Below are 13,312 nucleotides of genomic sequence, written 5' to 3'. Positions count from 1 at the left end.
GTCGGCGATTAAATAATTGGTTTCCAATTTTGTTATTTTAAGATAATTAAAATGACAAAGATGTTTTTATGAAAGCTTAACTTAATTTACATTTTTTTATTTGAGCATATACTATAATAAAAATTAATTAGAGACAAACTAATACATCGACTGCGCAGAAGTGTGGCCAGGCCGCGTTAATAATATAACCTCGACATTCGTTTATAGAAACGAGTAAAATATTTGAAGAGATCAACAATATATTGTTCACCCGATATAACTGTTTCGATGATCGACTGGTCGATCTATCAGAGACTGAACTGAAAATCACGACCAGAACGAGAGTTTTCATTACGGAAACCACGATAAGACTTTGCACGGTCGACTAACTATTCTTTAACGATCGCGAGCATCGACTGATTACCGAATTATTCAGCGAATCTCGAAAAATCGGGAAATATCGGCGCGGAAGTGTGGCCGGGCCGCGTTAATCATCGGATTAAATGAATTCCAATAAATTAGGCGGATTATGAATTCGCTTGTGTTCGTTTATATGTACCGTATAAAGCTTGGTGCCGTAGGTGCCGGGGTGCAGGATTATCGATTCCTCGTCCCCGAATTGCGTCATCAATACGGATCGGCACTGTAGATGACGATTGGGGGGGAAAAAGGCGAATTAACGTGGCGTGGAGTTAAATGTAGACAGAAACGCTAGCAAATAGAGCTGTTTGCGTTCTCGTTAGGAAACCCCGCAATCTGTTGGCCGTTGAATTCGAGCATCCGCCAGCAACGATCTCATAACACTGATACAATCGACGCATCTTCCTGCTAATCTGCATACAGTCGAAAAAGTCTGCATGCACGCGGTCTGCTTTTCAAGTATTTAGGGCAATTGCTAAATTGCAGGTTCTTATGCACGGTGGCCCACGAAAGGCCATAATTTGATCGAATTATCGAATTAAACATCGATTAACCCAGAGTCGAGCTAGAGAAAAACTACAGATTTCTTCCAGCTTTTGGTCAAAATCGTGATAAAACTACGATTTTTGTTATCTCTAATTTGTTATAACTTGCAACAACGTCAACTGATCTCGATAAAATTTTCAGCATGATCTTTTTATCGAGATCTACGGGAGGCATTTTTTTAAATATCCATTATAGGCTCGGATAAAAAGTTAAGGAACGAGAATTTTTTGTTTCTTTTTTTTTGTCATTCCAAATAATAGCATAATTTAAAAAAAGCGTTTTGGTCATCGTCTAGTATAGACTAGTCCCTAAATAGTCGCTATTATTTTATTAATTATTATTATTATTATTTTATTAATAGTCGCTATCTCATCTGAAAAAAATTCAAGTCACTTAGTGCAGTTTTAAAAAAGTTATTGCGTTTTGAAAGGTGCAAGGAACACTTTCGTGGGCCACTGTAGATCAAATTCTGAATATTGATATACCGGGCTTCGAAATAAACAGATATCTTCGGTTATGAAAAAAATTCTGTTCGACCTACACGTTTTGTTGTACAAAATATGTGTGTATAAGTTCTTCAAATTATATTTATAACACATATATGTATTTATATGTTCTTTTTTCCCATGGAGCAGATATTTTATTTGGAAATAAAGTCCGCAGCTCGGAATAAATTGGATTCAAGATTCAAGATTGAAATAATATATGAGTAATTTCGGTTTGTAGCCGAATCAATTCGGATTATTATTATGTTTAACGAATTAGAGTAAGTTCTGTGTGTTCTCGTTTCCGCGAAGATTTGGATTTTCGATGGCAGGCCCGAGTTTCCAGCACGATCGGAATGAACCGAAAGCTTATTGAATTAGACCGGACGTAGAACAAAGTCTAGCCAAACGTACACCGGCGCTAATTCCACTGACCTGTACTCGTCGCTCTATATATGTACATATATATACCGCTGGCAAAACCACTGTCCGCTATTTGATTTGCGGTAACAATGGTATTGTTTTTCGCGGTTGAAATAATTGAACGTTTCAACCGCAATCAAAGAACGACATGTTTTGAAAATTATACTTCAATAAACGTTAATTCCGACGCTGTTGACTTCGTGAAACGTGACATCGAGTATTTTCCGACACGTATTGTCCAACTATTCTGCATCGATATTTATACGGGTTTTTAGTACTCGAAATTAACTTTTTTGTAGATCATATTCGCCTTTCTGCGCTTCGAACTAATTTTTTATAGATCATATTTATCTTTTTGTAAATAAAATTAACTATTTTACATTTTGTAATAAAATTCGTATTAAATTAAAAAATTGAGTGACATTTTGTGTATAATTATTGTAGACTAATGACGATGATAAAGAAATTTGTATTATTTCATAAATAAGTATATAAATTCGTATATATATATATATATATATATATATTTATAATATATAATAATATATATTAATATATATATTTATAATATATAATAATATATATTAATATATATATTTATAATATATAATAATATATAATAATATATATTAATATATATAAGTATAACTATAATATATAAGCATATAAATATATTAATGACGATGGTAAAGAAATCTGTATTATTTCACAAATATATTTTTCATTGTTATTATTATTATTGCATTTTCGCTTGCACAATAATTTTGGGACACCTTACCTACGGCTTTCGTAGTCAAAGGGTTGAAAATCCAGGCTGACACGTCCGGCGACGTAACGTGACTTCGGCTGTTGAAATTTCAAGAATGATTATATTTCGCTGAAATTCAATACAGGCAGAATTGATCGCAAACGCGCGCAGATGCACAGTTTATTTACCAGTGGACCCAGCAGAAGAAAGTTTTGCGTTAAACGATTACAAGGGGACATCGTCGGGGTCCCAGACGGAACCGGAAGCGGTGGTTGGAAAGCGTGTTCGCGGGCAGCACGTTAATAGTCGCGTTGTTGTTGTTTATCGTGGAAGTTTGGATCGGTTTTGCGCGGCGACGACCTTGCTCAGATTGGAATTGTGCTGGTAAATTGTTCTCGGGAGTTGAATTATAACGGTCCGCCCGTTCCCGACAATTCCATTTGCCGACTTTATTGCGTTAACCGGTAGAACGGGTGCGCGGCCACGGGGACTAGAGGGAGAGCAAGGGAGACAAAAAGAGAGAGAGAGAGAGCGAGAGACGGCGGGGGAGGGCTGGAGAATCTCATGGTCGGGAGACACGACGAGGAAGAAGCAACGATGAGGTGAGAGATCAAAAGGCTTTGTCGTGCTGGCTCTACCGATTCTCCGCAAACAGTCGATTATCAGGACGACGACGGTGCCGCTGCCTGTCAACAGGCATCCAGCGATCGTGCCCGGCAAATCTCGTGCGGGAATCGGCACCGTTCCCGAAGTATCGCTAAAAAATTGAACCGTGGAATAATAAGTTGGCTAAAAAAAACTAATTTATGCTGCCTGCTAACCGGGCACGATTTCTGGGTCGCGGCTATGCCGGCGGTTGGTTGGCTTTGAAAACTTGAACGAGGGAGTTAATATTGGCATAACTTTGTGCCGCGAACGGAATTTCCAATGTAGGCCGGAGGTGCCGTCCGACTTCAGGAACTGATGAAACGGGCGTTTCCGAATTGGTCGTTTGAGAGATTAAATTTATAATTTAGACCCGGTTGTGCAGGGATTAGCGGCGAGATTCTTGTGGGGATCGCGTGCTTCCGGTTATACGTACATATCAGGTCTACCGGAATGTTCTGTCCGTTTTTCAATTGAAATATAACACGATTTTCATACATTTAATAATATTTATCGTGGAATATGCTTTCCATCGTTACTTATGACTTCTTGCCAGCGTGTTAAACGCATGCACAAAGCAAACATTCTGTGTCATATATATAATTTTCTTCGTAATCACTTTTCCATCATTTAGAATAATTCCTTCTTCATCATCTGTCGAACTATCACTTCTACGCGTTCCCTTTTAGTGTTCCTTTTGGAATTGTCCTTCTTAGTTTCGCATTACATTATAATAAGAACTTTCGATGATCCCATATTTGTAAACAATAACATGTTACATATTATAAGGAATCTTCAGGGTAATCTTCAATCTTTAACGATATATTAGGTCTACCGGAAAGTTCTGTCCGTTTTTCAATTGAAATATAACACGATTTTCATACATTTAATAATATTTATCGTGGAATAAGCTTTCCATCGTTACTTATGACTTCTTGCCAGCGTGTTAAACGCATGCACAAAGCAAACATTCTGTGTCATATGTATAATTTTCTTTGTAATCACTTTTCCATCATTTAGAATAATTCCTTCTTCGTCATCTGTCGAACTATCACTTCTGCGCGTTCCCTTTTAGTGTTCCTTTTGGAATTGTCTTTCTTAGTTTCGCATTACATTATAGTAAGAACTTTCAATGATCCCATATTTGTAAACAATAACATGTTACATATTATAAGGAATCTTCAGGTTAATCTTCAATCTTTGACGATATATTAGGTCTACCGGAAAGTTCTGTCCGTTTTTCAATTGAAATATAACACGATTTTCATACATTTAATAATATTTATCGTAGAATATACTTTCCATCGTTACTTATGACTTCTTGCCAGCGCGATGGCAACTTGTAAATGCCAGTTTTAAAAAATGATTTATTTTTAGAGGCGAAGAACTCGACTAGTGCTTGGTTGACATCAGCTTCAGTTTTGAATCTTTTTTCCTGTAAAAAGTTTTGCAAAGGGAGAAACAAGTGATAATCGGAGGGTGCTAGGTCCGGGGAGTATGGTAGATGCGACAGAATTTCCCAGCCTAGCTCTGCGATTTTCTGACGAGTCGCCAAAGCAGCATGTGGTCTGGCATTATCATCGGTAGCCATGTTTTCACGATCGCGTCTCGCTTAATAATGACACGAGACATCTTTGTTTCAGTTTATTTAGGAGAGTACATGCGTGTAAATGCAACGATAAAGAGAGATAGTCATATATGTCTGAAATCGACATGTGCGTATGGATTGAAACTTGAAGTGACACTATCGGACAGAACTTTCCGGTAGACCTAATAGTTTTATGGATTGTGAATGAGACGATTCTAGATTTTGAATAATTTTTAAGGAAATTTTTACCTTCTGGTCGTCAATTTTTAGAGAACTCCGTTAGAAAACCGCCGGTAGATAATAAGTGTTAATACAATACAGAAAATGTTTATTCACTGGTGGGTGTTTATTCATCGGACAATATAATTTGACTATATCATTTCCGGATATTAACATAATTATTATTATCAAATTATTGCTCTGTATTTGAAAGTGTAGAGCAGCATGATTTACTACAAGAATATATTTTTTTAGAATATGAAAACTATTTTGTACTAGCAAGGAGTTGTATACTCGCCTAGGTTTTCCGAATTTTTTATAACGAATGAACGGTATGAATGAACGGTAGACCCTAATATATAGGTACTTCGGGCTATCGGACCTGGGCAAATTCTGTCTCGAATGAAAATAAGAGGTAACTATTTGAAATCATTTATTTGGAACCGTTATTATGAATGATGTTATTTTTGAAAGTTAACAACTTATTTTGATATTTTAAATTGCTGTTATTTCAAATGGAGCGATATTTCTTCTAATTTATTTCAAGTATCATAAAAGAAGTAATATTCAAAATAATATGCAACACAGAGATATTATTTTAAGGAATTTTTACAGAAAGTTGCTTTGAACTAAGTTCTGTCTGTCTCTGTCTGTCTCTCTCTCTCTCGTTCTTTATAAATATATAATCCTTGAAATAATAATGTGCGACTAAAACTTTTAGTAAAACCTATTTGAGTTTTCGGTTCTATTTTCTATCCCCCCCCCCTCCCATTTCACCACTGTGTCTATTTTCTAACGTCGTTGCTTATATTTTAGTTGTCTTAATAACGTAAATTCTCATCACTTTCCACAGTATATGTTACTCTACTTTCAAAATTGCAGCACCTAACCCTCGTTTCTTAATCGCATAATTAAACCTTATAGTACAATGTCCATACTTCTATGATTTCACACCTCATTTTTTAATCTATCTTTCGATATCACTTTCCTTCTCCTTAATTTCCTTGCCTACGTTTTAACATGTTTACTATTAATAAAGTTAAAATGAAGCGGTTTCTACAGCAAGTAGCAGAACTACGTAAATGACTAAATTTCACGGTACGCAGAACAAAAATGAATGAAACAATTCAAGTGATCCATGTCGACGCAAGTATTGTCCTTCTTCCTTTCATATCATATCTAGTTTCTGATTTCTAAAGCGACAAATAGGCAGCCATATTTACTGTGTTCACGAACTTCGCGGAATCGCGACATAACGTACGAAAAAATTGTGCGGAAACCAACAATTTTTGGTATCCTAAGCAATTTCGCATCGATAGGACCTATTTATATATACCCCATATATATATATATATATATATATATATATATATATGTATCGTTTATCACTGCGCTATATACTGCGTTATTATATATATATGCTCTACTTTGAAATAGGTCCTATCGATGCGAAATTGCTTAGGATACCAAAAATTGTTGGTTTCCGCACAATTTTTCTCAGCAGCCGAATGGCGCAGTGATAAACGATATATATATCGTTTATCACTGCGCTATTCGACTGCTGAGATAATATTCCTTTCCATGCTAATGGGCCAGAACGGTGTATTTAACTGGGCATGATGTTGTTCTACGTACGATAAGTGTAAAACTCTGTGAAACGTGAAAATCCAAAATTTAGCATGCAAAAGCCGTTCAGAAATGCAAAATTCCGCATGCGAAAGTAATCCGAAAATGTAAAAATTCTGCATGTAAAAATAAATCGACGGCAAACATTTTTACGTGGGAAAGGAAGTCATGAATGTAAAGCCGAAAGTTCCCACGTGATTCCACGGTTTTCGAAATAATCGACTGCGGAACATCTGTGTCACACGTATCCGTTCGAAGATTGCATGAAGTGTATTTGTGTGTAGATATTTTTACATAGTTACTGTTCCTTCATGTGTAATTATGTCATGTCTACTACTCAATGTAGAATTATTTGAAGGGAAACAAACCAGTGAAATACAATATCCAACGTAATTCTAAAAAATGCCGCCTTTTTCGCCTTCGTTAATTTTTCGCTTCACCTTCGGACGCTCTTCTGATAAAAAATTCATCCATTTCTTCCTTCTCGACACAGTAAAATATTCGATGTTACTTCGACTCACGGTGTAAGAAGGAGCGGTGATCACATCGCAAAATTTGCTGTGACGCTAAAAGTTTACTTTCATGAGCTCCCGCGAGAGGCGTTAATGAAACATCGATGCTCATCGATACGTTACCTTTTTACGTTACATTTGTATAAGTATAATGCTACTACGATAGCGTTGCTGTAGAACATGGGCACACACAATAGAAACTCTTGCCGATAGTACGAGAATTCGCTAGAGCACCTGGCGGACTGTATCAGAAGTAAACCTTTAAATTGCAGGAGTGGGGATGACGTAGGTCCGCCTCTCTTTCTCACGCCGTACTCCGATCGCGACAAATTCCGAACAAACAGAAGCAAAATGTTATCCAAAAGTATTTTATGTAACTATTCCTAAAAAGCACGGGACGATTAATTCTATCACGAACAATTCACTGGATACAGGCTGTCCCAAAATTATTATACAAGCGGGAAGTGATAGGTTCCTGAGGCCATTTGAAGTAGCTTTTTCCTTAGAGAAAATGCAATCCGCGGCTTTGTTTACCAGTTATTAACGAAAAACACTGACCAATGAGAGGCGGCCGAGCCAATCAGCGGAACTGAGCTTCGACCGCTTGTTGGCTCGGCCGCTTCGCGCCAGCTGATCTCGCCTCGGATTGGTCACTGTTTTTTGTTAATAATTCTTAAACGAAGTCGCGGATTACATTTTCGCTAAGGAAAAAATTATTTCAAATAACCTCAGGAATCCCTCGATTCTCGCTTGTACATTAATTTTGAGATGCCCTGTATATGACCATGACGCAGTAATGCAAATTTACATTTTTATCGACAGATTTGAGAGAATTAGAATCAAATTCGGTCTAAATTCTTTTATTCGAAATTGGAATGAAATAGCGAAGTCCTGTAAAATATTATTTAAAATTCACGCATCGTATGCTTCGTATAACTTTTTCAAAAACGTGCATACGCTGCAACTGCATAAAGTCCTCGAATTCAATCGCTACGAAAAATCGAGAAATTGAATTTCCGCTTCGGAAACCACGATCCGTGAAACGGTTACACTTGACAATTTCGTTGCAAACCGCTTAAACCTCGCTGTTGTTAGTCTATCTTGTTTCGCAGGACTTAATTCGTTTTTTAAATTCATTACCGCTGTTATCCGGAAGCTAAGCTCACCGTGAAAGCTTGATTTAAACGGGAGGAAACGACGTAGTGGATGGAGACCGACAGAGAACCGCCTTTGTACGGTTCTCCTGGCGAAATCCGGGTTAACTTTTAATCCGCATTGTAAATTATACTCGGGTGCCATTAATTCTTCAAAATGTTTGAAAAACCACCGTAAAGAGAACTTACCTCGCGGCTTTTCTTCAACTTTACACATTTTTGTGTACAGCTTCTCCTATCGATTTCTTTGTTATTCTTTCGTGATAATTTGCATACAGATTCCGAATTAACCCTTGGCACTCCGAATCATTCTGGACGTTGGCTACCAGCTACTCAGCGCCACTTTTCGGCAGAAACGGGCATTTACAGACCCTCGTATTATTTAGTATGGTTTTGGAACTGACTGACATATTATAATGATATTGGACTTATATGAATTGGCCGAAATCGAGAAATCTGCAAAAAGATCAATATTTTATTTTTTATAATTTTGTTATTGTTCGTTTTATAAGTTTGTTTTGTTGTGGTAATCGCTATCTATGCGAACTCTTTCTCTCGTCGCCTTGTTGCTTGGACGATATCACTGTCACTGCTATCAAAACGATAGACTGACTATAGAAGAAAACCTTCTACAGTTAGTCTTTCCAACATATCTGTATAAACGTCTATCTGGAGCTCATCTTCGCTACCACTTGTGTCATGAGACTCATTCGTGTTTGAACGTTTCGCCATTGTTCTAATAAAAAATATGAATAAATACATAGGTTGAAAATTTCTAATTGTTATCACTAACTCACAAGATGATATTTACCAAAAAAACTTTTACCAAACAATTTATTTACCAAGAGAAGAATCACTTTTCCGATTTTCTCACTCGTTAGATCTATCTATACCGCTCGACGCTTCGAATCAGACTGAGTTCTGCTTTGAAAATCTTTTCCTCCAGGTTTTATGATTATAAATCTCACTATACAGTGCGTGCTATGTTCGCATACCGATCTTTCTTCTACAAACTTGCCTTATCGCTCTTTTCAAGTGGCTCCTTCGAAGTGTTCGGACCGTCGTGAGCACGCCTCTCGCGTTCTCGTCAAAACCCGCTGACATTTCTTGTATATATCTTAGCAATTTTACTATATTTTGATTTGATTTCTTGTGCCATTTCAAGAGAAAACTTCAGGGAAACATGCGTGTCTGAAAAAGTTGCGCTGAAATAACTCAATTCCCCGTAATATGCTAGAATTACGATGTCCCACGAGAGGGGACAGCGGAGTGGAAAGGGTTGAAGCATGCCTGACACGGCCATCTTGTCAGTAAGCGCTACTCAAACTGCTTGCAGGAGCATACGAGTGTGCTAAAGGTTCTCATTAATTCCAAATACCTCTCGGCGATCCTTAAAGATCCATGGGATCTCCAACGACTGCCTAATGTAGATCGGGAAATTAAATAATCGCGTTCGCAGAAAATATTTATTTTTCGCCTCAGTCTGCATTCGAAATCGACGGAATTTTTTTGAAACGCTGAAAAACATTACCGAACCTCCTCGAATATTTTCGACAATCCGTCGTCGACTTATCAATCATTTTCGCTGCTCCATAGGGCACGTTGCATTCAAACGAAACTGGGATTTACGGGAACGAGACAGAATTTTTTGCAAGATTCTCGTAAATTGAATTTTCAAACGACGAATACTTATCCATGCTCGTTACAATATCGGCTTCCACTTGGCATTTACGAGTGCTCGCCGTTTTAATTATCTCGGATCTCCGTCTACCGTAATAAATTCAGTTACAATCATGAAGCCGCCCCCTCCCCCACCCCGTTCGCGTAATCATTCGTCGAACTCTCTCGTTATTCCGTCTTATTTGTTGTCTTTTTCTCTTTTCATACCTTCTCCCTGTCCCTCGTCGAGGGTGGATTTTAGATTCAATATATTTCTGTTACCTTTATTTTCGTTCTCGACGTCAATATTTCTCTCCACGTTTCTGCACATTTATCCGGCAAACCTGCAAGCATCGCATCTGTGCTAGAAAAAGAAAAAAAGAAAAAGAAAAAGAAAAAGGGAAAACTGGATTTCCAATCTCGTTTTATTTCATTTAAGTTTCAACTTTGTCGAACGTAGTTTCCGAAACGTCGAACTCGGTCCGTTTACTTCGACGCTTACTCTTCCCAAACACGCGCGGCCTTTTCTTTTTTTATTCCGTAGATTAGAGTAACGAGAAAGAAAGCTCTCTCGCCTGGACGTTTGATAATACTTGATTCTGCAATTATAAGCTGTTCCCGAAACGTTCGCAACGCTGTTACAGAATGTCCAAGTTACGATTGATCTCGCGGAAGTTCTGAAAAAAAGATGATCAGTTCAATCGATCGAAATAAGCTCTAAGAATATTCAGACTTTCCTTTTGTTTCACTCTCTATACATTTGCTTCACAATTGTCTTTGTCTTTGCGTCTGTTTGTGCTTTCGTTTGTGTACTTGTGTTTTGTGCGGAAACTTAACTGGACGTAGGTGTTCAGAAGAGGCGATGGAATTACGAACACCTGTTATTGGCGGACGGTAAGTTTTTCATATTACTTTTATGAGACATTAGTACAGTCTGTGAACAAATTAGAGCGATTCTCATACCAGCCATTCTAGAACGATCTCTAACGGTTGCCTCGCGAAATAAACGGTAGCTTATAATTGAAAGATTGAGCCGTATTGGACACAACTCCTTAGATTCACTTACGTGCATCTTTTATCACTGTTTTCATTTGCTATGAAATTTTCGTTTCATTTTCTTCGTTTTTCTATCGTTTACGCGCGCTTACCTTTTTCATGCTAATTCCCCATTATTTACGACGGTTGCCGTTGTGCTCCGCATTCCTGAAGACAATGATGACTTATTATATTCGAAATGTCTTATTTTAATCAGCACTGCGAAAACTAGAACAGATCTTTTAAGTATCTAATATATGCGTGTAATTGCCCTAGTTCTTCTCGATGGCTGATTAAAAAAGTCAAATATTGAAACTCGTCGATGGTATCCGATTCTACGACAGAGTTGAAAGTTAAAAATGCCAAGTTATTCGTAACTTAAGCGTTGGCCTGTAGTCTATGCATACAAATAAATTCGAATCGAGATGAGCTAATGTTTGGCAAAATATTGCAAAATTATTACCTTAAGTAAATAGATCCGCAAACGCGAAAACACATAAATTGTGGAAGTAATCTTCGTTTCACAATTAATAATTTCCGAAGTAAATGTTGCAAAATTATTTCTTAAGTAAATAGATCCGCAAACATGAAAACACATAAATTGTGGAAGTAATCTTCGTTTCACAATTAATAATTTCCGAAGTAAATATTGCAAAATTATTTCTTAAGTAAATAGATCCGCAAACATGAAAACACATAAATTGTGGAAGTAATCTTCGTTTCACAATTAATAATTTCCGAAGTAAATGTTGCAAAATTATTTCTTAAGTAAATAGATCCGCAAATATGAAAACACATAAATTGTGGAAGTAATCTTCGTTTCACAATTAATAATTTCCGAAGTAAATGTTGCAAAATTATTTCTTAAGTAAATAGATCCGCAAATATGAAAACACATAAATTGTGGAAATAATCTTCGTTTCACAATTAATAATTTTCGGAGTAAATGGCTGAAGTTTAAATTGCAGACGCAATTTAAAAGGAAGAGAAAGAAGAACTATTTATTCCAGCGGCTCTTCTCAATTTTAGCTACTTCGTAGTATAATTTTCAATATCGTGATCCACGATTGCAAAAATTTGTGTTCGATAACTTGAACAAGATGTTCCACACGTTTTCCTGCGTCGTCAACCGTAACACGATCCGACGACCCCATACCTTAATTTACACTTTCATTTGCACCCTTATTCGCATTATCGCGTAATAATATTAATAATATTTAATCAACGATACCGCATTAATATTGAATCACGTTTCGGCGCTGCTCTGATCACGTCGCACGCGTGCAGCAGTTTACGTTTCCTGGCAGTTCTCGTTGAACCGAGGGTGTAGCGTTAGATTCTGTTCGAGATCTTGTCTGCGAGTCGAACACGCTATTATAAATCGGGTTAGGTATACTTAAAAATATCACAGTCTCGTATCGTCGATACTTCGTGGTGAATCGAACGTGGGGGGCAACCATACTATCGCGCACGTACAATGTCCTCTTAAAGAATGACACCCCCGTCGCCTCGTCTCCTCGTCCCTGTATCGGAAGAATAGGAAACGTTTCTTGCACAGTGTGCCGCGGCAAAGAGAATCCCTCGGTGTGATTTATGCTGCGTTAGATCGCGGCGCCGCGTCGTAAAGATCGCGAAAAAGTCGGTGTATTCAACGTTTTCCGGGACGCGCGGCTCGTGTCGGTATTCGCGGGGCCATCGAATTGAAATGCGATCGCACGAACGCCGGTCGCGTACCGCTCTCGTTAACCTTTTAGTACTATTCTATAGTGGCTTCTCTCTCTCTCTCTCTCTCTCTCTCTCTCTCTCTCTCTCTCTCTACACTATAGTGGCTTCCGCGGATGTCATCTTTCAGAACGACACGCCACTATAGTGGCTTTCGCGGATGTCATCTCTCTGGACGACGCGCCACTATAGTGGCTTGCTCTAGCAGCTCACTCGCTCATCGTTTGAACCAAATAATCGTCTTCATACGCATTGTTTCACGCTTCTTTTGTCTTCGCATCGATTTACAACAGTCAACAGGGTGTCCCAAAAATGTCTCGCAATCCGGAAATGGCGGGTTCCTCGGATCATTTGAAGCAACTTCTTCCTTTACAAAAATGTTCTCCGAGGCACCGTTAACGAGTTATTAACGAAAAACAGCGACCAATAAGAATCGAGTACGGCTGACGCGAGGCGGCCCAGCCAACCAGCGCGCGAAGCCCAGTTCCGCTCATTGGCTCGGTCGCCTCGCGCCAGCCGAGCTCGCCTCTCATTGGTCGCTGTTTTTCGTT

At 38.1% G+C, this 13,312-nt stretch overlaps 1 protein-coding gene across 6 annotated transcripts in view; it reads left to right on the top strand.

The window, feature by feature from the left end:
• LOC117228487 (dystrophin) overlaps window positions 1-13,312 on the top strand; it is a 654,106-nt gene that overhangs the window by 436,438 nt on the left and 204,356 nt on the right. For 4 of the 6 annotated variants that reach the window (XM_076527279.1, XM_076527278.1, XM_076527282.1 and 1 more), the window contains one exon: window positions 10,851-10,898. The exons of the other annotated variants lie outside the window; for them this stretch is intronic. In XM_076527279.1, the coding sequence (XP_076383394.1) occupies window positions 10,851-10,898 (48 nt within the window). The remainder of the gene's footprint in view (window positions 1-10,850; window positions 10,899-13,312) is intronic. 6 annotated transcript variants of the gene reach the window in all.

The sequence above is a fragment of the Megalopta genalis genome, chromosome 18 (genome assembly GCF_051020955.1).
Source record: "Megalopta genalis isolate 19385.01 chromosome 18, iyMegGena1_principal, whole genome shotgun sequence".
Classification (NCBI taxonomy): domain Eukaryota; kingdom Metazoa; phylum Arthropoda; class Insecta; order Hymenoptera; family Halictidae; genus Megalopta; species Megalopta genalis.
Note: the sequence above shows the minus strand (reverse complement) of the source record. Positions and strands in the feature narration are given on the sequence as shown.